The sequence below is a fragment of the Tauraco erythrolophus genome, chromosome 3 (assembly GCF_009769465.1).
Source record: "Tauraco erythrolophus isolate bTauEry1 chromosome 3, bTauEry1.pri, whole genome shotgun sequence".
In the NCBI taxonomy this organism is placed as follows: Eukaryota; Metazoa; Chordata; class Aves; order Musophagiformes; family Musophagidae; genus Tauraco; species Tauraco erythrolophus.
Genome location: NC_141467.1, coordinates 105228761 through 105255811, shown reverse-complemented (window position 1 = coordinate 105255811; position 27051 = coordinate 105228761). Strand labels below are relative to the sequence as shown.

Here is a 27051-nt window from a genome sequence, read left to right as displayed (position 1 = left end):
GTGCCAAAAGATGAGTCGGTGGGGAAGAAAAGCGGCCTGGCTGAACAGAGAGCTTTGGCTGGAACTCAGGAAAAAAGGGAGAGTTTATGAGCTGTGGTTGAACAGTGTTGGCCCCTTGGATTCAAGTCCAGAGCTTCACTACTTCAGGGCTGCCTCTAACTGGACTTTGGGCCACTCCTCATAAGCATCTGGGCTCAACCATTCAACCACTCTGCCATCTACCTCATTGTCCACTCGCACAACTTGTATTATCTGAGCTTGTCTAAGAGCATGCAAGGGGAGAAAATGTGAAAGGCATTCCTAAAAAGTCAAGGTAAACACCAGTCACGGCTCTCTCCTCAACTGTAAAGTTGGTCACTTCAATGTAGAAGACAGAGGTCTGTCAAGCCTGATTTCCCCTTTGCAAATTCAATCTGACAAATCCCCATCACTGTCTTGTTTTTCCTGGGCTTGGCAGTGCTTTCCTGGATGAATTCCTCCATAACCTTCCTCAGAAACGAGGGCATGCTCAGCAATCTCTAGATTCCTAGATTGTCCTTCCTAATCTTCTCAAGGTGGGAGGGCTGTGAGCGCTCTTCCAGCCATCAGAAAGTGCTCCCAGGCAACATGACCTTGATATGAGAATGGAAAGTAGACTCCAAGGACAACAGTCAGTGCCCACAGCATTCATTGCTACAAGCCTTCAGGCACCTGGACTTGCATACATCCAGTCCCAAAGAAATCCCTCCTACCTCCCTTCATCTTCCTCAGCAACAAGCACTGCTTGCCTGAATAAGACCCTGCAAAACACTCACCTTGGCTGAACTGGGGAGGGCCTTGCTGTTTGTAAACTCTTTGTCATACATCCACCACCAGCACCAGACCTCTGTTCTGCAGCCCCGGGCACCATGCACACCTCCAATACCCTCTGCAATCTCCAAATCCTCTTTCTGCCCATCAAACACTGTGCAGAGAAGTGGCCTCACCCCTCGGCACTAACCCCAAGTAAAGACCCCAGAGGCTCAGAACATTCTCCCTGCTGCTCCCATGTGTCCCCTGACTCTCACCACACTCACAGGTTCTCCAGAAATTCACCTGTCGTTTTGAGGTGACAAGATCCACATCAAGATCTAAGTCATGCCAACACCCCAAACCTGCCGTCCCCAGCTAAAGGGAGCGCTACGGAAGGACCAACACATCTATGTGGGGACCCTAGCAAGACTCCCGATATGGCAGGGCTGGAGAGCTCTGAGCCAGGGCTGCCAGGACAACGTCCTGCTCTGGCAAACAGCCCTCCTGTGCCTGTCGGCACTGCCCGCCCCAGGGAGCGCCCCAACATGGCCACAGCCCAACCAGGCAGCCCCTTTCTCCCAGACACAGCCCCACAGGCAAGAGGGGCACCAAGACACCCCCAGAGCACACCCAGTGGGAAGGGCCAGGGCTAAAGACGGGCCGAGCAAACTCGGAGCACGGTGGGAGGGACTGAACGTGATGGAAGGGGCGGCGCGTCACACCGGGCACAGCTCCAAAGCCCAGACCAGCCTTCCACGGCTGCCAGCAAATGGAACCCCCTCTTCACAGCTCACTGGCAAACCACAGCACAAGAGTTCTGCGGGATGACATCACTGATGACACCACACATCTCCTACACTTTGGTCACGACTTCTGCCTGCCCTGACACGCGCATCAACACCAAGCCTTTGCCCTCTAATACTCACACTTGAAAGCTGCCGCCAAGGACAAGCGGGCACGTTCGCAAAATGAGGACATGAAATTGGAGAATTGCGGTGTGGGAAACACACCCCACCTCATTGCTGGCATGGCTGTGGCACCCAACAGCTGCTTCCTGCAAGATGCTGCCATGTGCAAAGGCTGTCCCGCCCCTGGGGGAGCAGCATAAAAGCCACCCAGCACCTCTGTCCCTCACACACTTCTCCTGACGCCTTCTCCTCCGCCATCAACAAGGTGAGCCTGAAACCCCTTCCCCTCCTTCTCCTGCCCCTTCTGACCTCTCTCTTCCAGCACGCTCTGCCCCAGCCTCAGCACCCCTGACACCCCCCACCATCACGCTCCCCACAGCCCCACACCAGCCTCCCCACTCCCTCGCCCTCCTGCATCACCACCCCTCGCACCTCCACGTCCCTCCGCTTCCTCAGCACCCTCTCTTCCAGGGCCCCTCCACACCACGGCCATGGCCTGCAACGATATCTGCCGCCCCTGCGGGCCCACCCCGCTGGCTAACAGCTGCAACGAGCCCTGTGTCAGGCAGTGTGAGGACTCCCGCGTCGTCATCCAGCCTTCCACCGTGCTGGTCACCCTGCCAGGACCCATCCTCAGCTCCTTCCCCCAGAGCACCGCTGTCGGATCCTCCTCATCCGCTGCCGTGGGCAACATCCTCAGTGCCCAGGGAGTGCCCGTGTCCTCTGGGGGCTTTGGCTATGGCTATGGCTATGGCTTAGGAGGCCTGGGCAGCTACGGCTTAGGAGGCCTGGGCTGCTATAGGGGCAGATGGGGCTCCTACCCCTGCTAAGGGCCATTGCCACCAGCCCTGACACCAGCCACCCATACCCTGACAGCCATATCATGGATTGAGGACGCACCGCCACGCTTTGGCTGGCTGATGGCCTCCTCCTCTCAAGGCACCAAGCAACAAGCATGGAAGGGCAGCCAGGGCTGCCTGGAAACGGTGTCTCAACTACTCTCTGTGCAAACTCCTTCTCACAAGCCAAAGACCACCAAGGACATCCAGTGTGCTGCTCCGACTGCGGACCAGGGAGATCTTGGTTATCTGACAAGATCTAGTTCACAGAAGGGACCTCAGCTTATGGTCGCACTACTTGCACCTCAGACCAGCTCCCTTCCACTTGGCGCTCTTGCCTCTGCACTCTTTCTTTTCCTCAATAAAGTTCTCCTGCATCCAAGCCTGAGTTGCCTTCTCTTCCTTCCTTCTCTCAGGGCTCCTCCATCTTAACCTGCACCAAACCAGGGCTCCAGAGGCCATCAGGGTGGGCTGGTCATGAACCAGTTCTCAGCCTCTTTGAAGCCTGGAAAAACCATCCCATCCCAACACAAACACAGGGAGTGCTGGAGACATCGTGTGCATGCGTGCTCCAAGGTGCCAAGACCTCTCCTGGGAAATATTTCAACAACACCAGCACAAATTGGCACATTTTTGCCTTCCAAGCGCATGACACCAGCACTTCACTTGCCCAACCGAAGCCCTGGGGACAGTAACGCTCAGCTGGCCATGCCGATGGTGCAATGTCCCACCGTCGGCACACTCTCAACCAAATCTCTTCTCCAGCACCACTCTCCCGTCCTAACAAGAAATACTCTCAGGGAAGCAGAAAGGAAAGCTGGAATATGCAAAACAGAAAGGAAGGAAGGAGGAAAGGAAGGAGGAAGGGAGGAGGAATAATGTGGCCCTGACATGATACCCTCACAAGAGACCCTGAAGACCTCAACCCTGACTCCCTCACCAGAGCCAAAGAGCCAGAGCTGGAGCAAGAAGTTCTTTGATAAAGAAGGTAAAGCCGCTACTCCAAAAGAGGGAAGCGTAACGGAGTTGGAATGAATGAACTGGGTCTCTGCTCACCGTAAAGCCTTCCTGAAAACCAAAAAACTGTAAAAGAAAAAGGAGGAATTATGGTTATATCACCCAGCTGGCTTGTATTGGTAATTATCTAATTAAGGTTTAGGCCCTGCCTACAAAAGATGGGCCGTTTCCCCCTGGCTGTGGGAGATGCAATGACATCCTTGGAGCTGCAGCCTAGGTTGGTGAGCAGCAATTGTTTGCAACAGAACCGGCTTACAGCCCTCTTCACTTGGCTTCACAGTGCCATGAAATGGTTGAGGTCGGAGACAGCCACTTTGGTGACACGCTGTGGTCCCAGCAGCTCCTTACTAAAAACTCAAAGGATCACAGAATGATTGAGGTTGGAAGAGATCTCTGAAGAACATCTGGTCTGATGCCCTTGCTCAAGTGGGGCCACCTACAGCTGGTTGCCCAGAACTGTGTCCAGACACCTTTTGAATGTCCCCAAGGGTGGAGACTCCACAACCCCTCTGCTCAACCTCTGCCACTGCTCGTCACCCTCACAGAAAAAAGTGTTTCCTGATGTTTGGAGGGACCCTCCGGTGTTTCACTTTGTGCCCACTGCCTCCGGTGCTGCCACTGGGCACCACAGAGAATATCCTGGCTCTGTCTTCTTTGCACCCTCCCTTCAGGTACTTAAACACATGGATGAGATCTTTCTGAGCCTTCTCATCTCCAGGCTAAAGAGTCAAGAGTCCCAGCACCCTCAGCCTTTCCTTATATGAGAGATGCTCCGGTCCCTCCATCGTTCTTATGGCCCAAAGCCGGACTTTCTCTAGGATGTCCATGGCTCTCTTGTACTAGAGAGCCCAGAAATGGACAGAGGACTCCAGGTGTGGCATCACCACTGCTGAGATGTGCTGGCAATGCTCCTCCAAATGCAGCCAAGGACACCACTAGCTTTCTTTGCTGCAAGACCACATTGATGCCTTGTGTTCAACTCGGTGTCCACCACGACTCCCAGGACCTCTTCTGCTGAGCTGCTTTCCACCTAGGTGACCCCCAGCATGTCCTGGTGCCTAGGGTGGTTCCTCCCCAAGATTAGAACTTTCCACTTTTTCTTATGGAACTCCATAATGTTCTCATCAGTCCATTTTTCCAGCCTGGCGAGGTCTCAAAAGGTTGGAAAAGACCCTTAAGATCATCCAGTCCAACTGTTAACAAACACCCTCAGGCCCTTTTCCACCAGGCAGCTTTCAGCCACTCTTTTTCAAGCCTGTGGCTTTGCAGGGGCTTCTGGTGACCCAAGTGCAGGACCTGACACTTTGCCTTGTTGAACCTCATACAATTGGACTCGACCCATTGAGCCAGCCTGTCCAGATCCCTCTCTAGAGCGTTCCTACCCTCAAGCAGATCAACACTCCCACCCAATGTGGAGATGTCTGCAAACTTACTGCGATTGAACTCAATCACCTCCTCCAGATTATCCCTCTGGATGGCATCCCTTCCCTCCAGCGTGTCAACCGCACCACACAGCTTGGTGTCATTGGAAACCTTACTGAGGGGTCATTTCTTAAGAAAGATCATGTAGCCCTTTTCCAACCACCCTACTGGCCTCCTGAGCAGTGGTTTTGTACAGGGTGAGACTGGAAGAGCCTTGGGAGAAGAAAAGAGTAGAAGGCAACTCACACTGGGCTGCAGTAGAACTTTATTGAGACAAAGAAAAGAGTGAAAATGCAGGAGCACCAAGTGGAAGGGAGCGGGTCTGAGACGCAACTAGGGCGACCATCAGACAGGATTCCTTGTGTGTGAGAGATCTTGCCAAAGAACCAAGATATTCGTGCCCCGCATTTGGGGAAGTGTAGCAGAGGTCCCCAGTTCTCTTTAGGTCTTCGGAAACTGGCTGCAGCAGAGAGTAGTGGTAGTAGAAGAAGGGGTGAAGCGACGAAAAAGGGGGAGAAGAGGAGGAGATCCATGGGCCATGGTTCCAGGCAGATGGGGCAGGCTTGCCCCTTCCCTGCTTCCTTGCTTGTTTGGTGCCTTGAGAGCAGGAGGTGTGGATGGCAGGTCCACGAGCAAGAAATGGCCTGGAGGTGCGTCCTTAATCCATGTCGTGACTTCCAGTGTGTGAGTGGCTGGTGTCAGGGCTGGTGGCAATGGCCCTTAGCAGGGGTAGGAGCCCCATCTGCCCCTATAGCAGCCCAGGCCTCCAAAGCCGTAGCTGCCCAGGCCTCCTAAGCCATAGCCATAGCCATAGCCAAAGCCCCCAGAGGACACGGGCACTCCCTGGGCGCTGAGGACGTTGCCCACGGCAGCGGATGAGGAGGATCCGACGGCGGTGCTCTGGGGGAAGGAGCTGAGGATGGGTCCTGGCAGGGTGACCAGCACGGCGGGAGGCTGGATGACGACGCGGGAGTCCTCGCACTGCCTGACACAGGGCTCGTTGCAGCTGTTAGCCAGCGGGGTGGGTCCGCAGGGGCGGCAGATATCGTTGCAGGCCATGGCCGTGGTGTGGAGGGGCCCTGGAAGAGAGGGTGCTGAGGAAGCAGAGGGCATGGAGATGCTAGGGACAGTGTTTCAGGAGTACAAGGGAGTGAGAAGATCTAGTGTGGGGTTGTGGGGATCATGGTGGTGGGGAGGCATCAGAGGTGCTGAGGGTGAGGGCAGAGGGTGGTAGAAAAGACAGGGCAGGTGGAACGGAGAAAAAGGGGAAGGGGGTTCAGGCTCACCTTGTTGATGGCGGAGGAGAAGGCGTCAGGAGAAGTGTGTGAGGGACAGAGGTGCTGGGTGGCTTTTATGCTGCTCCCCCAGGGGCGGGACAGCCTTTGCACATGGCAGCATCTTGCAGGAAGCAGCTGTTGGGTGCCACAGCCATGCCAGCAATGAGGTGGGGTGTGTTTCCCACACCGCAATTCTCCAATTTCATGTTGTTCGTTTGAGGACGTGTCCGCTTGTCCTTGGCAAGTTCTTTCAAGTGCCAGTATTAGAGGGCAAAGGCTTGGTGTTGATAGCGCGTGTCAGGGCAGGCAGAAGTCGTGACCAAAGTGTAGGAGATGTGTGGTGTCATCAGTGATGTCATCCCACAGAACTCTTGTGCTGTGGTTTTCCAGTGAGCTGTGAAGAGGGGGTTCCATTTGCTGGCAGCCATGGAAGGCTGGTCTGGGCTTTGGAGCTGTGCCCGGTGTGACGCGCCGCCCCTTCCATCACGTTCAGTCTCTCCCCACCGTGCTCCGAGTTTGCTCAGCCCGTCTTTAGCCCTGGCCCTTCCCACTGGGTGTGCTCTGGGGGTGTCTTGGTGCCCCTCTTGCCTGTGGGGCTGTGTCTGGGAGAAAGGGGCTGCCTGGTTGGGCTGTGGCCATGTTGGGGCGCTCCCTGGGGTGGGCAGTGCCGGCAGGCACAGGAGGGCTGTTTGCCAGAGCAGGACGTTGTCCTGGCAGCCCTGGCTCAGAGCTCTCCAGCCCTGCCAAGTCAGGACTCTTACCGGGTTCCTCACGGACACGTGTTGGCCCTTCCATAGCACTGCCCTTAGCTGGGGCCAGCACATTTGCAGCCTCTGGTGTGACACAGCGCTTGATGTGGATCACTTGGAAAGGGCAGGGGCATTTCTGGAGAGCCCGTGAGCATGTTAAGAGTCAGAGGGCACATGGGAGCAGCAGGGAGAATGTTCTGAGCCTCTGGACTCTTTACTCGGAGTGAGGCCACTTCTCTGCACAGTGTCTGATGGGCGGAAAGAGAATTTTGGAACTGCAGAGGGTATGGGAGGTGAGCATGGTGCACGGGGCTGCAGAGTCAAGGCCTTGGTGATGGTGGATGCGTGCCGAAGGGTTCACAGCACGGCCTGCTCCACCAAGGTGAGTGTTTTGCAGGGTGTTTTTCATGCAATCAGTGCTTGTTGCTGAGGAAGATGAAGGGAGGTAAAAAGGAATATCTTGGGACTGGGTGTACGCAGGTCTGCAGGGCTTGATGGGTCATTGCCACAAATGCTGTGGGAGCTGGCTGATGTCCTTTGGAGGCCACTTGTGAGGGTCATGGTGCCTAGAAGTGGGTTCTGATGCCTGTAAGAGCACTCATGGACCTCCTAGCTTGAAGAAGATTAGGATCACAGAATCACAGAATGTGATCACAGAAACCTCCCGTGGAGCAGAAGAGCAAAAGCTCGCTTGAAGATTAGGATGAATGATTTGGGAAACGAGAGTTTGCCGACCATGACCACATTTATGGGGATGGTGATGTAGGAAATCATCCAGGAAAGCACTGCCAAGCCCAGGACAAACCTGCAGATGAAGGACAAGCAAGTGATGGGGATTTGTCGGTGTGAATTTATGAAGGGGAAGATGTGATTGACAACAAGAAAGCACGGGGTGAGTAAGTGGAGAATGAGGTAGACTACAAAGTGGTTGAAGGGTTGGGCACAGAGGCTTGTGATGTCTTGCCCAAAGTCCAGTTAGAGGCAAGCCTGAAGCGGTGTAGCTCTGGACATGGATCTGAGGGGCCGACACTGCATAACCTCCTCATCAATGACCTGGGCAGTGGGATGGAGTCCCACTCAGGAATTTGGCTGATGATGCAAAATGTGGAGAAGTAGCTGAGGCACTGGATGGTTGTGCCACCATTGAGAGTGAGCTGGAGAGGCTGGAGAATAGGGCAGAGAGGAATCTGTTGAAGTTGAAGAGGAGTAAGCGGTGGGAAGGAACGGCACTGGGCACCAGGACATGGTGGGGGCTTACATTCTGAGCTTGTCGTAAAGCAGCATGCCCAAGTCCTTCTCCTCAGGGCTGCTCTCAATCCATTCTCCACACAGCCTGTATTTGTGTTTGGAATTGCCTGACCCATGTGCAGGACCTTGCAGTTGACATTGTTGAACTTCATGAGTTTTGCATTGGCCCACCTCTTCAGCGTGAAGGTCCCTCTGGATGTCATCCCTTCTCTCCAGCGTGTCGACCACACCACACAGCTTGGTGTCATCAGCAAACTTACTGAGAGTGCACTCGATCCCACTGTCCATGTTGCCGACAAAGAGGTTAAACAGCGTCAGTTCCAACACCGACTCCTTTGGAACGCCACTCGTCACTGGTCTCCACTTGGACATGGAGCCATTGACCACAACTCTTTCAGTGCCACCATCCAGCCAATTCCTTATCCAACATGTGTTCAATCTGTCGATGCCATAATCCATCCTTCAAATCCATGGTTAAGTTCTAGTTGGGCTTTGTCCCTTCTCATTTTCTCTTTGCAGAACCTCAAATCTTTGTAATCCCCCCGAGATTGGTGTAATCCACCGGCCCCTTCTTCCAAAGCTCATAAACTCTCCCTTTTTTCCTGAGTTCCAGCCAAACCTCTCTGTTCAGCCAGGCCAGTCTTCTTCCCTGCTGGCACGTCTGTTGGCACATGGGGACAACTTGCTCCTGCGACTTGAAGATTCTTTTCTTGAGTGATGGCCAGTGTTCCTGGACTTGTTTGCCCTTCAAGACGGCCTCCCAAGGCACTCTGTGACCAGGCTCCTGAACAGATCAAACTCTGTCCTCCTGAAGTGAAAGACAGAGGTTCTGCTGAAGCCCCTCCTTACTGCCCCAAGAATCAAAAACTCCATCATTTTGTGATCACTGTGCCCTAGATGTTCTCCAACCACCACGTCATCCACAAGTCTTTCTCTGTTTGCAAAGAACAGGTCAAGCACAGCACCTTCCCTAGTTGGCTCACTCACCACCTGTGTCAGGAAGTTGTCCTCCACACTCTCCAGGAACCTCCTAGACTGTTTCCTCTCTGCTCTACTACATTTCCAGCAGACATCTGGGAAGTTGAAGTCTCCCATGAGAACGAGGACTAGAGATTGTGGGACTTCTCTCAGCTCCTAACAGCGTATTTCGTCTGCCTCTTCATCCCGGTTGGGTGGTCGATATCAGACTCCCACGCCTCACGCTCGACACATTGAAGAAGCCCAGACCATCTTTCCAGGGCTGTGAGGAAATGGAACCCCCTCTTCACAACACACCCGCAAACCACAGCACACGAGTGCCATGGGATGACCTCACTGATGACACCCGACCTCTCCTACGCTTTGGGCATGAGATCTGCTTGCCAGGAAACACAACATCAACACAAAGACTTTGCCCTCTAACACTGGCACTAAAAAGCTGCCACCAAGGACAAGTGGACACGTCCTGAAGGGGATGACATGGAATTAGAGAAATGATGTAAGGAAAACACACCCCACCTCATTGCTGGCATGGCTGTGGCATGAAACAGCTCTTTGCTGCAAGATGCTGCCATGTGCAAAGGCTGTCCCGCCCCTGGGGGAGCAGCATAAAAGCCACCCAGCACCTCTCTCCCTCACACACTTCTCCTGACGCCTTCTGCTCCGCCGTCAGCAAGGTGAGCCTGAACACCCTTCCCCTCCTCTTCCCTGTCTGACCTCTCTCTTCCAGCACGCTCTGCCCCAGCCTCAGCACTCCTGACACCCCCCCACCATCACGCTCCCCACAGCCCCACACCAGCCTCCCCACTCCCTCGCCCTCCTGCATCACCACCCCTCGCACCTCCACGTCCCTCCGCTTCCTCAGCACCCTCTCTTCCAGGGCCCCTCCACACCACGGCCATGGCCTGCAACGATATCTGCCGCCCCTGCGGGCCCACCCCGCTGGCTAACAGCTGCAACGAGCCCTGTGTCAGGCAGTGCGAGGACTCCCGCGTCGTCATCCAGCCTCCCGCCGTGGTGGTCACCCTGCCAGGACCCATCCTCAGCTCCTTCCCCCAGAGCACCGCCGTCGGATCCTCCTCATCCGCTGCCGTGGGCAACGTCCTCAGTGCCCAGGGAGTGCCCGTGTCCTCTGGGGGCTTTGGCTATGGCTATGGCTATGGCTTAGGAGGCCTGGGCAGCTACAGGTTTGGAGGCCTGGGCTGCTATAGGGGAAGATGGGGCTCCTACCCCTGCTAAGGGCCATTGCCACCAGCCCTGACACCAGCTACCCATACCCTGACAGCCATATCATGGATTGAGGATGCACCTCCAGGCCATTCCTGGCACGTGGACCTGCCATCCACACCTCCTGCTCTCAAGGCACCAAACAAGCAAGCAATAAGCAGGGAAGGGGCAAGCCTGTGCCAACCGCCTGGAACCATGGCCCATGGATCTCCTCCTCTTCTCCCACTTTCTTCTTCGCATTGTCCCTTCTGCTATATCTACTGCTCTTTGCTGCAACCACTTTCTGAAGACCCAAAGAGAACTGAGGACCTCTGGTGCACTTCTCCCACTGCGGGGCACGAATATCTTGGTTCTCTGGCAAGATCTCTCACACACAAGGGATCCTGGCTGATGGTTGCTCTACTTGCATCTCAGACCAGCTCCCTTCCACTTGGCGCTCCTGTATTTTTACTCTTTTTTACTCTCAATAAAGTTCTGCTGCTGCCCAGCCTGAGTTGTCTTCTCCTCCTTTCTTCTCCCAAGGCTCTTCCAGATTACTATACAAAACCACTGCTCAGGCAGCCATAGAGTGGGTGGAAAAGGGCTACTAGGGCTTTCCTAAGAAATGATCCATCAGTAAGTTTTCCAATGACACCAAGCTGTGTGGTGCAGTTGACACACTGGACGGAAGCGTTGCCATCAAGAGGGTGATCTGAAGGAGACAACTGAGTGCAATCTCAGTAAGTTTGCAGACAAAACCTAGTTGGGCGGAAGTGTTCATCTGCTTGAGGGTAGGAGGGCTCTAGAGAGGGATCTGGACAGCCTGGATCGATGGGTCAAGGCCAATTGGATGTGGCTCAACAAGGCCCTTGGGTCACCAAAAGCTCCTGCATCGCTGCGGGGTTGGGGAAGATTGGCTGAAAGCTGCCTGGTGGAAACAGGCCTGGGGGTGTTTGTTACCAGTTGGACTTGATGATCTTAAGGGTCTGTTCCAACCTAAACAATTCTGTGATTCTATGATTCCATGATTCTATAATCGTTCCTTGTGTCTGAGGGAGTTGGTTCCAGAAAGCTCTAACACAGACTCACCAGTGGCCAAATCTGAGCCCAGTTGCGACGGCGGTAGCGCCTCTGTGACAACATATTTAAGAAGGGACAAAACTGCTGCACAGCAGCAGCTGGCAGAGAGGAGGGAGAGTACGTGAGAGAAAGAGTTCTGCAGACACCGAGGTCAGTGAAGAAGGAGGGGCAGGGGATGCTCTAGGCACTGCAGCTCAGATTTCCCTGCAGCTCATGGTGAAGACCCTGGTGAAGCAGGTTGTCCTCTTGCAGCCCATGGAGGTCTGGAGTGGAGCAGATACCCACGTCGAGCCCCTTGTGGATCCATGCTGGAGCAGGTGGATGCGGCCGAAGGAGGCTCTGACCCCGGGGACTCTCTTGTAGGTGGAATGGGGACCACGCAGCCAGGGGGACAGCGCAACAGGAATCCACACTTGGGTCTGGTGAGGATGGGAAAGCTTGGTGACCTGGGTACCCGTCAGCAAGGGAGATGAGGACATGGGACCCTGTGTTGATGGCCCTGGTTCCTGGTGTGAGGGAAGTTGGTGTCATGGGCACTGCCAGGCAGTTGGGCTGGGGACAACAGCTAAGAGAGATATTGAGCTCCTGGAGTGAGTCCAAAGAAGGGCGACTAAACTGGTCAAGGGGCTGGAAAATAAAACTTACGAGGAGCGGCTGAGGGAGTTGGGGCTGTTTAGCCTGGAGAAGAGGAGGCTGAGGGGAGACCTGATTACAGCCTACAAATACTTGAGAAAAGATGGTGGGGAGATGGGGGAAGGGCTCTTTACGTTAGTGTTGGGTGATAGGACAAGAGGAAATGGGCATAAGCTTAGTCAGGGGAGATTCAGGTTGGATGTTAGGAAGTATTTCTTCTCTGAAAGGGTTGTCAGCCACTGGAATAGGCTGCCCAGGGAGGTGGTTGAGTCCCCATCCCTGGATGTGTTTAAGAATAGGGTGGATGATCTACTTAGGGATATGGTTCAATGGGGATTAGGGATGGTTGGACTCGATGATCTATAAGGTCTTTTCCAACCTAGAAATCTATGAATCTATGAATCTATGAAAGGGGGGACCACTACAGGGGATCTGACATGGGTGTCCCGAGCACCCTGCAGCACAGGCAGGAAGCGCAGAGTCTGTTGACATTTCTATTGGTTTCCATAGCTCCAGGGATTGTCACTCAGCCACTTCCCTGTCCCTCAGGCTATTGCAATGCTTGAAAACCCATTTGGTGAAGAATTTTTTCCTATAATCCAATCTAAACCTGCCCTGGTGCATGGAGGCACCCTTAGTAAGGAAGGTCCAGGCAAAGGTGGTGTCAACTTGAGCAGCTAAAGATGGCGATTCATGGAGATTTGTGTGAGAGACAGGGAGCAGAAGAGCGTGTTGAGTTTTCTCCAGGATTCCCTTGCTGCCTGTTGCAAACTTTTCCTTCGGAGAAATGTGTGGGAGCCCTAAAGGCTGGTGCAGCTGAAGAGTGGTGGAGCGAGAGGGCGGTTGGAGGAGGGACGCGATGCTCTGTGCAGCCCCTTCTTCGCCTTCGCCTGTGCAGAGTACAGGGGAGATGCCCTGGGCAGTGATGGTCCCAGTGGGGAAGGGAGCTGAGCCCTGTGTGCCCGTGTCCTTCAGGTTCTGGCATGGGGACACAGAGGGCAATGCTGAGCCCCTGTTTGGAAATCACACATTGTTCCTCCTCCCTTCCTCCTTCCTTTCCTCCTTCCTTTGTTTCTGTTTTGCATATTCCAGCTTTCCTTTCTGCTTCCCTGAGACTATTCCTTGATAGGGCTGGAGAGCGATGCTGGAGAAGAGAGTTGGTTGAGAGTGTGCCGACAGAATCACAGAATCACAGAATGCGATCACGGAATCCTCCCGCGGAGCAGAAGGGCAAAAGCTCGCTTGAAGATTAGGATGAACGATTTGGGAACTAGAGGTTGCCGACCATGACCACATTTATGGGGATGGTGATGGAGGAAATCATCCAGGAAAGCACTGCCAAGCCCAGGAAAACCCGCAGATGAAGGAGAAGCAAGTGATGGGGATTTGTCGGTGTGAATTTATGAAGGGGAAGTTGTGATTGACAACAAGAAAGCACGGGGTGAGTAAGTGGAGAATGAGGTGGACTGCAAAGTGGTTGAAGGCCACTTTTGAGGCTCCCCCTAGAATATTGTGTCCAGTTTTGGGCCCTTCACTTTAAGAGACATATTGAGCTCCTGGGCGGGTCCAGAGAAGGGCAACTAAACTGGTCAAGGGGCTGGAAAATAAAACTTATGGGGAGCAGCTGAGGGAGTTGGGGCTGTTTAGCCTGGAGAAGAGGAGGCTGAGGGGAGACCTGATTACAGCCTACAAATACTTGAGAAGGGATGGTGGGGAGGTGGGGGAAGGGCTCTTTACATTAGTGATGGGTGATAGAACAAGAGGAAATGGACATAAGCTTAGTCAGGGGAGATTCAGGTTGGATGTTAGGAAGTATTTCTTCTCTGAAAGGGTTGTCATCCACTGGAATAGGCTGCCCAGGGAGGTGGTTGAGTCCCCATCCCTGGATGTGTTTAAGAATAGGGTGGATGAGCTACTTGAGGATATGGTTTAATGGGGATTAGGGATGGTTGGACTCGATGATCTCTAAGGTCTTTTCCAACCTAGAAATCTATGAAATCTGTGAAATCTATTTCTTGTTAGGGCTGGAGAGTGGTGCTGGAGAAGAGAGTTGGTTGAGAGTGTGCCGACAGTGGGAGGTTGCACCATCGGCATGGCCAGCTGAGCAATACTGTCCCCAGGGCTTTGGTTGGGCAAGTGAAGTGCTGGTGTCATGCGCTTGGAAGGGAAAAACGTGCCAATTTGTGGCGGTGTTGTTGAAATATTTCCCAGGAGAGGTCTTGGCACCTTGGAGCACGCATGCACACGATGTCTCCAGCACTCCCTGTGTTTGTGTTGGGATGGGATGGTTTTGTCAGGCTTCAAAGAGGCTGAGAACTGGTTCATCACCTGCCCACCCTGATGGCCTCTGGAGCCCTGGTTTGGTGCAGGTTAAGATGGAGGAGCCCTGAGAGAAGAAAGGAAGAGAAGGCAACTCAGGCTTGGATGCAGGAGAACTTTATTGAGGAAAAGAAAGAGTGCAGAGGCAAGAGCGCCAAGTGGAAGGGAGCTGGTCTGAGGTGCAAGTAGTGCGACCATCAGCTGAGGTCCCTTGTGTGACATAGGTCTTGCCAGATCACCAAGATCTCCCTGGTCCACAGTCGGAGCAGCACACTGGAGGTCCTTGGTGGTCTTTGGCTTGTGAGGAGTTTGCAGCAGAGAGTAGTCGAGACAGTATTTCCAGGCAGCCCTGGCTGCCCTTCCATGCTTGTTGCTTGGTGCCTTGAGAGGAGGCAACTATAAGCCAGCCAAAGCGTGGCGGTGCGTCCTCAATCCATGTCGTGACTTCCAGTGTGTGAGTGGCTGGTGTCAGGGCTGGTGGCAATGGCCCTTAGCAGGGGTAGGAGCCCCATCTGCCCCTATAGCAGCCCAGACCTCCAAACCCGTAGCTGCCCAGGCCTCCTAAGCCGTAGCCATAGCCATAGCCGAAGCCCCCAGAGGACACGGGCACTCCCTGGGCGCTGAGGACGTTGCCCACGGCAGCGGATGAGGAGGATCCGACGGCGGTGCTCTGGGGGAAGGAGCTGAGGATGGGTCCTGGCAGGGTGACCAGCACGGTGGAAGGCTGGATGACGACGCGGGAGTCCTCGCACTGCCTGACACAGGGCTCGTTGCAGCTGTTAGCCAGCGGGGTGGGTCCGCAGGGGCGGCAGATATCGTTGCAGGCCATGGCCGTGGTGTGGAGGGGCCCTGGAAGAGAGGGTGCTGAGGAAGCGGAGGGACGTGGAGGTGTGAGGGGTGGTGATGCAGGAGGGCGAGGGAGTGGGGAGGCTGGTGTGGGGCTGTGGGGAGCGTGATGGTGGGGGTGTGTCAGGGGTGCTGAGGCTGGGGGCAGAGCGTGCTGGAAGAGAGAGGTCAAACAGGGGAGGAGAAGAAAGGGAAGGGGGTTCAGGCTCACCTTGTTGATGGCGGAGGAGAAGGCGTCAGGAGAAGTGTGTGAGGGACAGAGGTGCTGGGTGGCTTTTATGCTGCTCCCCCAGGGGCGGGACAGCCTTTGCACATGGCAGCATCTTGCAGGAAGCAGCTGTTGGGTGCCACAGCCATGCCAGCAATGAGGTGGGGTGTGTTTCCCACACCGCAATTCTCCAATTTCATTTCCTCCTCTTGAGGACGTGTCAACTTGTCCTTGGCGAGTCCTTTCAAGTGCCAGTATTAGAGGGCAAAGGCTTGGTGTTGATGCGCGTGTCAGGGCAGGCAGAAGTCGTGACCAAAGTGTAGGAGATGTGTGGTGTCATCAGTGATGTCATCCCGCAGAACTCTTGTGCTGTGGTTTGCCAGTGAGCTGTGAAGAGGGGGTTCCATTTGCTGGCAGCCGTGGAAGGCTGGTCTGGGCTTTGGAGCTGTGCCCGGTGTGACGCGCCGCCCCTTCCATCACGTTCAGTCCCTCCCACCGTGCTCCGAGTTTGCTCGGCCCGTCTTTAGCCCTGGCCCTTCCCACTGGGTGTGCTCTGGGGGTGTCTTGGTGCCCCTCTTGCCTGTGGGGCTGTGTCTGGGAGAAAGGGGCTGCCTGGTTGGGCTGTAGCCATGTTGGGGCGCTCCCTGGGGCGGGCAGTGCCAGCAGGCAGAGGAGGGCTGTTTGCCAGAGCAGGACGTTGTCCTGGCAGCCCTGGCTCAGAGCTCTCCAGCCCTGCCAAGTCAGGACTCTTACCGGGTTCCTCACGGACACGTGTTGGCCCTTCCATAGCGCTGCCCTTAGCTGGGGCCGGCACATTTGCAGCCTCTGGTGTGACACAGCGCTTGATGTGGATCACTTGGAAAGGGCAGGGGCATTTCTGGAGAGCCCGTGAGCGTGTTAAGAGTCAGAGGGCACGTGGGAGCAGCAGGGAGAATGTTCTGAGCCTCTGGACTCTTTACTCGGAGTGAGTGCCGAGGGGTGAGGCCACTTCTCTACACAGTCTTTGATGGGTGGAAAGAGGATTTGGGAACTGCAGAGGGTATGGGAGGTGAGCATGGTGCACGGGGCTGCAGAGCCAAGGCCTTGGTGATGGTGGATGCGTGCCGAAGGGTTTTCAGCACGGCCTGCTCCACCAAGGTGAGTGTTTTGTAGGGTGTTTTTCATGCAATCAATGCTTGTTGCTGAGGAAGATGAAGGGAGGTAAAAAGGAATGTCTTGGGACTGCGTGTACGCAAATGCCCTAGATGTTGTCCAACCATCACATAACCCACAAGCCTTTCTCTGTTCGCAAAGAACAGGTCAAGCACGGCACCTTCCCTCGTTGCCGCACAAATCAGCTGTGTCAGGAAGTTGTCCTCCACACGCTCCAGGAACCTCCTAGACTGTTTCCTCTCTGCTCTACTGCATTTCCAGCAGATATCTGAGAAGTTGAAGTTGCCCATGAGAGCAAGGACTAATGATTGTGAGACTTCTCTCAACTCCTTATACCGTATTTAAGTACAACGATGTCTATAACAGACTCCCACCGTTATATCAACCTTGTTGCTTTCTCTCCTGATTGTCACTCACAAACACTCAACCCTATTGTCACCATCATTAAGCTCTAGACAATCAAAAACACTCCCTAACATACAGGGCTCCCCCAACACTTCTCCTTCCTGATATATTCTCATAGAAGCCACCCCTGAAGCCCCAGTGCCACCAAAACCTTGCCACAAAACCCCAAAATACACAAGTATGATGTTAAAAGCAAGAGGGGTGCCCTCTAACACTGGCACTAAAAAGCTGCCGCCAAGGACAAGTGGACACGTCCTCAAGGGGAGGACATGGAATTAGAGAAATGATGTAAGGAAAACACACCCCACCTCATTGCTGGCATGGCTGTGGCATGAAACAGCTCTTTGCTGCAAGATGCTGCCATGTGCAAAGGCTGTCCCGCCCCTGGGGGAGCAGCATAAAAGCCACCCAGCACCTCTGTCCCTCACACACTTCTCCTGACGCCTTCTCCTCCGCCATCAACAAGGTGAGCCTGAACCCCCTACCCTTCCTTCTCCATTCCCACCTGGCCTCTCTCTTCCAGCACGCTCTGCCCCCAGCCTCAGCACCCCTGACACCCCCCCACCATCACGCTCCCCACAGCCCCACACCAGCCTCCCCACTCCCTCGCCCTCCTGCATCACCACCCCTCGCACCTCCACGTCCCTCCGCTTCCTCAGCACCCTCTCTTCCAGGGCCCCTCCACACCACGGCCATGGCCTGCAACGATATCTGCCGCCCCTGCGGACCCACCCCGCTGGCTAACAGCTGCAACGAGCCCTGTGTCAGGCAGTGCGAGGACTCCCGCGTCGTCATCCAGCCTTCCACCGTGGTGGTCACCCTGCCAGGACCCATCCTCAGCTCCTTCCCCCAGAGCACCGCCGTCGGATCCTCCTCATCCGCTGCCGTGGGCAACGTCCTCAGCGCCCAGGGAGTGCCCGTCTCCTCTGGGGGCTTCGGCTACGGCTATGGCTACGGCTTAGGAGGCCTGGGCAGCTACGGCTTTAGAGGCCTGGGCTGCTATAGGGGCAGATGGGGCTCCTACCCCTGCTAAGGGCCATTGCCACCAGCCCTGACACCAACCACTCAAACACTGGAAGTCACAGCATGGATTGAGGACGCACCGCCAGGCTTTGGCTGGCTTATAGTTGCCTCCTCTCAAAGCACCAAGCAACAAGCATGGAAGGGCAGCCAGGGCTGCCTGGAAATACTGTCTCGACTACTCTCTGCTGCAAACTCCTTCTCACAAGCCAAAGACCACCAAGGACATCCAGTGTGCTGCTCCGACTGTGGACCAGGGAGATCTTGGTGATCTGGCAAGACCTATGTCACACAAGGGACCTCAGCTGATGGTCGCACTACTTGCACCTCAGACCAGCTCCCTTCCACTTGGCGCTCTTGCCTCTGCACTCTTTCTTTTCCTCAATAAAGTTCTCCTGCATCCAAGCCTGAGTTGCCTTCTCTTCCTTCCTTCTCTCAGGGCTCCTCCATCTTAACCTGGCACCAAACCAGGGCTCCAGAGGCCATCAGGGTGGGCTGGTGATGCACTAGCTCTCAGTCTCATTTAAGCTTGGCAAAACCATCCCATCCCAACACAAATACAGGGAGTGCTGGAGACATCGTGTGCATGTGTGCTCCAGGTGCCAAGACCTCTCCTGGGAAATATTTCAACAACACCACCACAAATTGGCACGTTTTTGCCTTCCAAGCTCATGACACCAGCACTTCACTTGCCCAACCAAAGCCCTGGGGACAGTAATGCTCAGCTGGCCATGCCGATGGTGCAATCTCCCACTGTCAGCACACTCTCAACCAACTCTCTTCTCCAGCACTGCTCTCCAGCCCTAACAAGAAATAGTCTCAGGGAAGCAGAAAGGAAAGCTGGAATATGCAAAACAGAAACGAAGGAAGGAGGAAAGGAAGGAGGAAATGGGGAAGGAGGAACAATGTGTGATTTCCAAACAGGGGCTCAGCATTGACCTCTGTGTCCCCATGCCAGAACCTGAAGGACACGGGCACACAGGGCTCAGCTCCCTTCCCCACTGGGACCATCACTGCCCAGGGCATCTCCCCTGTACTCTGCACAGGTGAAGGCAAAGAAGGGGCTGCACAGAGCATCGCGTCCCTCCTCCAACCACCCTCCCGCTCCACCACTCTTCAGCTGCACCAGCCTTTAGGGCTCCCACACATTTCTCCGAAGGAAAAGTTTGCAACAGGCAGCAAGGGAATCCTGGAGAAAACTCAACATGCTCTTCTGCTCCCTGTCTCACACAGAAAACTCCATGAATCCCCATCTTGAGCCGTCCAAGTCCACACCACCCTTTGCCTGGACTTTCCTCACTAAGGGTACCTTCATGCACCAGGAACGAGGGTGTGCAGGAAACCGCACGGCCACAACGATGCTCAGGCAGGAGCGTGGGCACAAGGGCCCCAGTACAAACCAGCACCACTCACACGGGCAACAAACTGCAAAACATGTGGGGTTGTTCAGCCTGGGGCAAAGGACACCATGACCCATGAACTTACGTATGTCCATTCTTTTTAAGTATTGCCTAACCTCATCCCTTCCAGCCAGGAGAAGGCTTCCTGGTTCCTGATTCCCCTCTGGTCTCTGAGGCCTGGAGTGGAGGTGTAGGCGGCATTCAGGACCTCCTCCTTTCCCACGTCCTGTGGCACCAGGGCTCTGACCTGCTCAGCATTCTCCCCAGCCCCCTTTTGATGCTTCTGCACTTAGAGAAGCCCTTCCTGTTGCCTTTGACATCCCTCATGTTTGTACACCCAGGGACAAAAGCGCTCTTCCCTCACTGTGTCACACACATCCTGTCTCTCCAAAAGGCTCTGGCAGCACCCGCTACGCAGCTGCGCCCAGACCGGCTCTCTCCAATACACAAGATCAGCTGCAACAGCACGACCATCGTCCAAGCCATGAGCAGCAAGTTTCTCCAGGAGAATGCAATGGGTACGGTGTCAAAAGCTTTACTAAACATCCACAGGCTTTGCCTCATCCACTAAGCGGGTCACCCTGTCATAGAAGATCGGGTTAGTCAAGCAGGACCAGCCTTTCATAAACCCATGCTGACACGACCCGATTATCGAGTTGTCTCAGAGGTATTCAGAGAATCATAGAATAGTTTGGGTTGAAAGGGACCTCAAAGATCACTCAGTTCCAACCCCCATGCCACAGGCAGGGACACCTTCCACTACATCAGGTTACACAAAGCTCCATTCAAGCTGGCCATGAACACTTCCAATGATGGGGCATCCGCAGCTTCTCTGGGAAACCTGTTCCAGTGCCTCTCCAACCCTAGAGTGAAGCATTTCTTCCTTAGATGTAAGTCTCCACTCTTTCCGTTTAAAGCCATTGCTCCTTATCCTATCACTACACATCCTTGTCAAAAGTCCCTCTCCAGGTTTCTTGGAAGCCCCCTTGAGGTACTGGGAGGCTGCTCAAATGTCTCCCTGGAGCCTTCTCTTCTGCAGGCTGAACAGCCCAAACTCTCTCAGCCTGTCTTCATAGGAAAGGTGCACCAGCCCTCGGATCATCTTCATTGTCCTCTTCTAGACTTCAACGGCTCCAACAGGTCCATGTCTTTCCTGTGCTGAGGACTCTAGAGCTGGATGCAGTACTCCAGGTGGGGTCTCACAAGAGCAGAGTAGAGGGGCAGAATTCCCTGACTGCTTTGGAGTCAGCCCAGGACACAGTTGGCTTTCTGGGTTGCATGTGCACATTGCCGGCTCATGTTGAGCTTCTCATCAACCGACACCCCCATTGCCTTCTCCTCAGGGATGCTCTCAATCCAATCTCCACTCAGCCTGTATTTGTGCTTGGGATTGCCCCGACCCATTCCACTTGACCTTCTTGAAATTCTGAGGTTAGCAGGACCCCACCTCTCAAGCCTGTCAAAGTCCCTGTGGATGGCAACCTTTCCCTCCATTGTGTCAACTCTACCACAAAACGTGGTGGTGTTGTCAAACTTGCTGAGGCAGCACTTCCTAAAAGAGGTGTTTTAGCCTTTTTTAACCCACTCCAATGGCATCTTGAGCCATGGTTTTGTGCTGACTGAGGCTGGAAGAATCTCGTAAGCAGAAAGGAAGAGAAGACATCTCAGGATGGGATGCAGAAAAATTTTATTGAGAGAAGAACAAGAATGTGAGATAGATCTTGTCAGACCACCACGATCTTCCTGCCCCACAGTGGAAGCAGCACAATGGAGGTCCCCAGTGGTCTTTAGCTCTTGAGAAGGTGTTTGCAGCAGAGAGCAGTGGCCACAACAAAAGGGGTGAGGCAAAAAAGGCAGTGGGAGAAGAGGATAAGGTACATGGGCCATGGTTCCAGCAGCCCTGGGTGCCCCTTCCCTGCTTGCTTGCTTGGTGCCAAGAGAGAAGGAACTGTGGATGTCAAGCCCATAGGTGAGCAACAGCCTGGCGGTGCGTCCTTAATCCATGTCGTGACTTCCAGTGTGTGAGTGGCTGGTGTCAGGGCTGGTGGCAATGGCCCTTAGCAGGGGTAGGAGCCCCATCTGCCCCCGTAGCAGCCCAGGCCTCCAAACCCATAGCTGCCCAGGCCTCCTAAGCCATAGCCATAGCCATAGCCAAAGCCCCCAGAGGACACGGGCACTCCCTGGGCGCTGAGGACGTTGCCCACGGCAGCGGATGAGGAGGATCCGACGGCGGTGCTCTGGGGGAAGGAGCTGAGGATGGGTCCTGGCAGGGTGACCACCACGGTGGAAGGCTGGATGACGACGCGGGAGTCCTCGCACTGCCTGACACAGGGCTCGTTGCAGCTGTTAGCCAGCGGGGTGGGTCCGCAGGGGCGGCAGATATCGTTGCAGGCCATGGCCGTGGTGTGGAGGGGCCCTGGAAGAGAGGGTGCTGAGGAAGGGGAGGGACGTGGAGGTGTGAGGGGTGGTGATGCAGGAGGGCGAGGGAGTGGGGAGGCTGGTGTGGGGCTGTGGGGAGCGTGATGGTGGGGGGGTGTCAGGGGTGCTGAGGCTGGGGCAGAGCATGCTGGAAGAGAGAGGTCAGATGGGGCAGGAGAAGAAGGGGAAGGGGGTTCAGGCTCACCTTGTTGATCGCGGAGGAGAAGGCGTCAGGAGACGTGTGTGAGGGACAGAGGTGCTGGGTGGCTTTTATGCTGCTCCCCCAGGGGCGGGACAGCCTTTGCACATGGCAGCATCTTGCAGGAAGCAGCTGTTGGGTGCCACAGCCATGCGAGCAATGAGGTGGGGTGTGTTTCCCACACCGCAATTCTCCAATTTCATGTCCTCATTTTGAGGACATGTCTATTTGTCCTTGGCGAGTCCTTTCAAGTGTGAGTATTAGAGGGCAAAGGCTTGGTGTTGATGGTGCATTTCATGGCAGGCAGAACTCATGACCAAAGCATAGGAGAGGTCGGGTGTCATCAGTGAGGTCATCCCATGGCACTCGTGTGCTGTGGTTTGCGGGCGCGTTGTGAAGAGGGGGTTCCATTTATTGGTGTTTATTACAGACCACTGGATTGGGATGAGGAGGTTGATGAGGTCTTCTACAGACAGCTGACAGTGGTCTTGCAAATGCAAGCCCTGGTTGTCATGGGGGACTTAACTATCCTGATATCTGCTGGAAGGCCTACTCAGCCAGCCATCCACAGTCCAGGAGGTTCCTTCAGTGCATTGATGATAACTTCCTGATGCAAATGGTGGATGAGCCTACTAGGAGAGAAGCGCTGCTGGATCTTATTCTCACTAATAAGGAGGGTCTGGTTGAAGCACTGAAGGTCGAGGGTAGCCTTGGTTGTAGTGACCATGAAATGGTGGAGTTCAGGATCTCATGTGGCAGGAAGAGAATACCTAGCAGAACTAGAACCCTGGACTTCAGTAGGGCCAACTTTGATCTTCTCAAACAATTGCTAGGAGAAATCCCATGGGACAGAGTACTGGAAGGTAAAGGGGCCCAAGATAGTTGGTTAGCCTTCAAGGACCTCTTCTTCCGAGCTCAAGACCAGTGCATCCCAACAGGTAGGAAGTCAAGAAAGGGCACCAAGAGACCTGCATGGTTAAATGGGGAACTGTTGGGCAAACTCAAGTGGAAAAAGAGAGTGTACAGATCATAGAAGGAGGGGCAGGCCACTTGGGAGCAATATAGGTCTGCTGTCAGAGGATGTAGGGAGGCAACTAGGAATGACTTAGATGAGGGAATAGAGTGCATGGTGCACTCTTGCTTTTAACGTTGTAGTTGTGTGGTTTGGGTTTTTCTGGCAAAATTTTGGTGTCACAGGGACATCAGGGTTGAGTTCTGTGGGAAGATGGCAGGAAGGAGAGGTGGTGGGGGAGCCCTGTATGTTAGGGAGGTGTTTATGATTGTCTAGAGCTTAATGATTTCATAGATTTCATAGATTTCTAGGTTGGAAAAGACCTTAGAGATCATCCAGTCCAACCGTCCCTAATCCCCATTAAACCATATCCCTAAGTAGGTCATCCACCCTATTCTTAAACACATGCAGGGATGGGGACTCAACCACCTCCCTGGGCAGCCTAACGATGTGACGACAGGGTTGAGTGTTTGTGAGTGACAATCAGGGGCAAGGCCAACAAGCTGATATCCTGGTGGGAGTCTGCTATAGACCATCCTACCTGCACAAAGAGGCAGATGAAATATTCTGTAAGGAGCTGAAAGAAGTCCCACGATTGCGAGCCCTTGTTCTTGTGGGAGACTTCAGCTTCCCAGATGTCTGCTGGAAATACAGTGGAGCAGAGAGCAGTAGAGCAGAGAGCAGTATCTCAGTAGAGCAGAGAGGAGGTTCCTGAAGTGTGCGGAGGACAACTTCCTGACACAGCTGGTGAGTGAGCCAACTACAGAAGGTGCCGTGCTTGACCTATGTTGTTTGCAAACAGAGAAGGTCTTGTGGGTGATGTGATGGTTGGAGGCCATCTTGGGCTTAGTGATCATGAAACGTCAGAGTTTTCGATTCTTTGAGAAGGGAGGAGAGGGTTCATCAGAATGACCACCTTGGACTTCCAGAGGGCAGAGACCTCTTCACGAGCCTGGTTGGCACTGTGTTTCTTGGGATGCCATCCTGAAGGGCAGAGGAGTCCAGGAAGGATGGACGTTCTTCAAGAAGGAAATCTTCAAGGGGCAGGAACAGGCCAAAGGGCTTGCGAGTTCTGAACTGGGGCTGCCAGGACAACGTCCTCCTCTCTCAAACAGCCCTCTTCTGCCTGCCTGCACTGCCCACCACAGGGAGAACCTTGAGGGAAAGCCCAATGGAAAGGCCAGGCCTAAAGACAGGGTGAGTGAGGTGGGAGCAGGAGAGGAGGGACTGAAGGGAAGGGGCGGCGCCTCACACTGAGAACACCGCTAAAGTCCAGAGCAACGTTCCACGGCTGCGTGGAAATGGGGATCCCTCTTCACAACTCACTGGAAAACCACACAAGAGTTTCAGAGGATGACATCACTGATGGCACCTGACTTCTCCTGGGCTTTGGTCATGGCTTCTGCACGAACTGACACATGTCATTGACACTAAACCTTCGCCCTCTAATACTCGCATTTAAAAGGACACGCCAGGACAAGCGGACACGTCCTCAAAACGAGAACATGAAATTGGAGAACTGCGGTGTGGGAAACACACCCCACCTCATTGCTGGCATGGCTGTGGCACCCAACGGCTGCTTCCTGCAAGATGCTGCCATGTGCAAAGGCTGTCCCGCCCCTGGGGGAGCAGCATAAAAGCCACCCAGCACCTCTGTCCCTCACACACTTCTCCTGACGCCTTCTCCTCCGCTGTCAGCAAGGTGAGCCTGAACCCCCTTCCCCTTCTTCTCCTGCCCCGTCTGACCTCTCTCTTCCAGCACGCTCTGCCCCCAGCCTCAGCACCCCTGACACCCCCCCACTGCCATGATCCCCACAGCCCCGCACCAGAACTCCTCACTCCCTTGTGCTCCTGCAACACCGCCCCGGGCATCCCATGTCCCTCTGCTTCCTCAGCACCCTCTCTTCCAGGGCCCCTCCACACCACGGCCATGGCCTGCAACGATATCTGCCGCCCCTGCGGACCCACCCCGCTGGCTAACAGCTGCAACGAGCCCTGTGTCAGGCAGTGCGAGGACTCCCGCGTCGTCATCCAGCCTTCCACCGTGCTGGTCACCCTGCCAGGACCCATCCTCAGCTCCTTCCCCCAGAGCACCGCCGTCGGATCCTCCTCATCTGCTGCCGTGGGCAACGTCCTCAGTGCCCAGGGAGTGCCCGTGTCCTCTGGGGGCTTCGGCTATGGCTACGGCTATGGCTATGGCTTAGGAGGTCTGGGCTGCTACGGCGGCAGATGGGGCTCCTACCCCTGCTAAGACCCCTGACACCAGCCCTGACACCAGCCACCTACACCCTGGAAGCCACGGCCTGGTCTGAGGACGCACCGCCAGGCTGTTGCTCACCTATGGGCTTGATATCCACGGCTCCTCCTCTCAAGGCACCATGCAAGCAGGAAAAGGGACCAACAGAGATGCCTAGAAATATGGCCCATGTACCTCCTGTTCTTCTCCTACTTCCTCCTTTGCATCACCCTTTCTGCTATGTCCACTACTCTCCACTGCAAACACCTTCTCAAGAGTCAGAGACTACCAGAGACCTCCATTGTGCCATCTCACTGTGAGGAAGGAAGACATCAGAGCTCTTGACAAAACCTATAGCAAGCAAAGGGACCTCAGCTGGTGGTCGCCCTACTTGCACCTCACATCGACTCCCCTCCACTTAGCCCTCCTACCTATTCACTCTTTTGCCTCAATAAAGTTGTCCTGCATCCCAGCGTGAGACGCTTCCTCTTTGTTTCTTCTCTTTTCCCAAGGCTCTCCCAACCTGCCCCAGTACAAAGCCAGGGCTCAACAGGTCATCAGGTGGGTCAAAAAAGGGCTATAAAATCTCTCTTAGGACCTATGTCCCCAGCAACACCACCACCATCACCACCACCGAGCAGCACAGGGGATATTCCAGCCCGTGACACAAGCCCTTCACTTGACAAACAAAGGCTTGGATGTGCTAACCCACTTCTACCCATGCCTCTGATGTAAGCTTCCCAGAGCAGAATGTAGTTCACCCACTCTTTTCTCCAGCAAGACTCTCTGGCCATCACTGCAAGCAGAATCACTGAGTGAAGAGAATAACTGAGTGTGCAAGGAACATCTGGAGATCCTCTAGTTCAATCCAACCTCCTCAAATAGAGTCAGCACAAGTAGGCTGTCCACAACCATGTCCAATCAGGCTTTCAGGACCTCCAAAAATGGAGACTCCAACAGCTCTCTGCACCACTGGTTTCCGGTATTTGGCCACCCTCACACTGAAGAAGGGTTGCCTTCTCTTCCAAGGAAATGGCACACCTTCCCAGCTTTCTCCATTCACCCTTGTTCTGGCTGAGGACGCTGATGAGAAGAGTCTGACTCCCCTGTTCTTGTTCCCTCCCATCTGGGATTTGGACTCATTGACCACATCTCTGGGCAGCCTTGTCTCCTGCCTGAAAAACCTCCCAGCTCTCTCAGCTTCTCCTCATGGGAAGGGTGTTCCAGTCCCTTGAACAACTTGGTGTCCCTGCACGTAACTCGCTCTGCTAAGTCCATGTCGTCTTTCCACTGTGGAGCCCTCAGCTGGACACAGGACTCCACATGGGGCCTACTCAGTGCTGAAGAGAGAGCAAGATCACCTCCTTTGACCTGCTGGCAAGGCTTTTAGCTACGCTGCCATGGAGACTTGTGACATTTTTTGCTGCAAGTCTACATTGCTGCTTTGTCACCTCCTTGTTCTCCACCTCAACCCCAAGGTCATGCTCAGTAAAGCTGATGGCCCCCAGCATGTCCTCGTGTCCAGCGCTATTCCTCCCTAGAGGACCTCCAAAAATGGAGACTCCAACAGCTCTCTGCACCAGGCATTCCAGGTGGGGTCTCATGAGAGCTGAGTAGAGGGGCAGAATCCCTTCCCTTGACCTGCTGGCCACACTTCTTTTGATACAGCCCAGGATACGATTTGCTTTCTGGGCTGCCAGCACACATT

The 27051-nt window shown here is 54.6% G+C and overlaps 6 protein-coding genes and 1 pseudogene across 7 annotated transcripts; 4 read left to right on the top strand and 3 right to left on the bottom strand.

The window, feature by feature from the left end:
- Positions 1-2170: 2170 nt before the first annotated feature.
- On the top strand, positions 2171-2509 carry LOC147529104 (feather keratin-like). 2 transcript variants are annotated; one of them, XM_086609627.1, is made up of 2 exons: positions 2171-2426; positions 2463-2509. In XM_086609627.1, exons 1-2 carry the CDS (start codon positions 2171-2173, stop codon positions 2507-2509), a joined length of 303 nt encoding a protein of 100 aa, XP_086465753.1. The 2 variants fall into 2 exon arrangements, with proteins under 2 accessions (XP_086465753.1, XP_086465752.1); XM_086609626.1 differs by having other exon boundaries at positions 2171-2509.
- A 3168-nt stretch (positions 2510-5677) lies between these two features.
- Positions 5678-6016, bottom strand: LOC147529103 (feather keratin 1-like). The gene has a single exon (XM_086609625.1). The coding sequence runs from the start codon at positions 6014-6016 to the stop codon at positions 5678-5680; it is 339 nt and encodes a 112-aa protein (XP_086465751.1).
- Positions 6017-10109: 4093 nt separating this feature from the next.
- LOC147529102 (feather keratin 1-like) lies at positions 10110-10448 on the top strand. The gene has a single exon (XM_086609624.1). The coding sequence runs from the start codon at positions 10110-10112 to the stop codon at positions 10446-10448; it is 339 nt and encodes a 112-aa protein (XP_086465750.1).
- A 4489-nt stretch (positions 10449-14937) lies between these two features.
- LOC147529101 (feather keratin 1-like) lies at positions 14938-15276 on the bottom strand. Its single transcript, XM_086609623.1, has one exon. The coding sequence runs from the start codon at positions 15274-15276 to the stop codon at positions 14938-14940; it is 339 nt and encodes a 112-aa protein (XP_086465749.1).
- Positions 15277-17752: 2476 nt separating this feature from the next.
- Positions 17753-18091, top strand: LOC147529100 (feather keratin-like). Its single transcript, XM_086609622.1, has one exon. It carries the CDS (start codon positions 17753-17755, stop codon positions 18089-18091), a length of 339 nt encoding a protein of 112 aa, XP_086465748.1.
- Positions 18092-21535: 3444 nt separating this feature from the next.
- Positions 21536-21874, bottom strand: LOC147529099 (feather beta keratin-like). The gene has a single exon (XM_086609621.1). The coding sequence runs from the start codon at positions 21872-21874 to the stop codon at positions 21536-21538; it is 339 nt and encodes a 112-aa protein (XP_086465747.1).
- A 3163-nt stretch (positions 21875-25037) lies between these two features.
- Positions 25038-25358, top strand: LOC147529098 (feather keratin pseudogene; annotated as a pseudogene).
- Positions 25359-27051: the final 1693 nt, after the last annotated feature.

Excerpts from the sequence above, each read along its gene's own strand:
- LOC147529104 (XM_086609626.1), top strand. The coding sequence starts at position 2,171 with ATGGCCTGCAACGATATCTGCCGCCCCTGCGGGCCCACCCCGCTGGCT.
- LOC147529103 (XM_086609625.1), bottom strand. The coding sequence starts at position 6,016 with ATGGCCTGCAACGATATCTGCCGCCCCTGCGGACCCACCCCGCTGGCT.
- LOC147529102 (XM_086609624.1), top strand. The coding sequence starts at position 10,110 with ATGGCCTGCAACGATATCTGCCGCCCCTGCGGGCCCACCCCGCTGGCT.
- LOC147529101 (XM_086609623.1), bottom strand. The coding sequence starts at position 15,276 with ATGGCCTGCAACGATATCTGCCGCCCCTGCGGACCCACCCCGCTGGCT.
- LOC147529100 (XM_086609622.1), top strand. The coding sequence starts at position 17,753 with ATGGCCTGCAACGATATCTGCCGCCCCTGCGGACCCACCCCGCTGGCT.
- LOC147529099 (XM_086609621.1), bottom strand. The coding sequence starts at position 21,874 with ATGGCCTGCAACGATATCTGCCGCCCCTGCGGACCCACCCCGCTGGCT.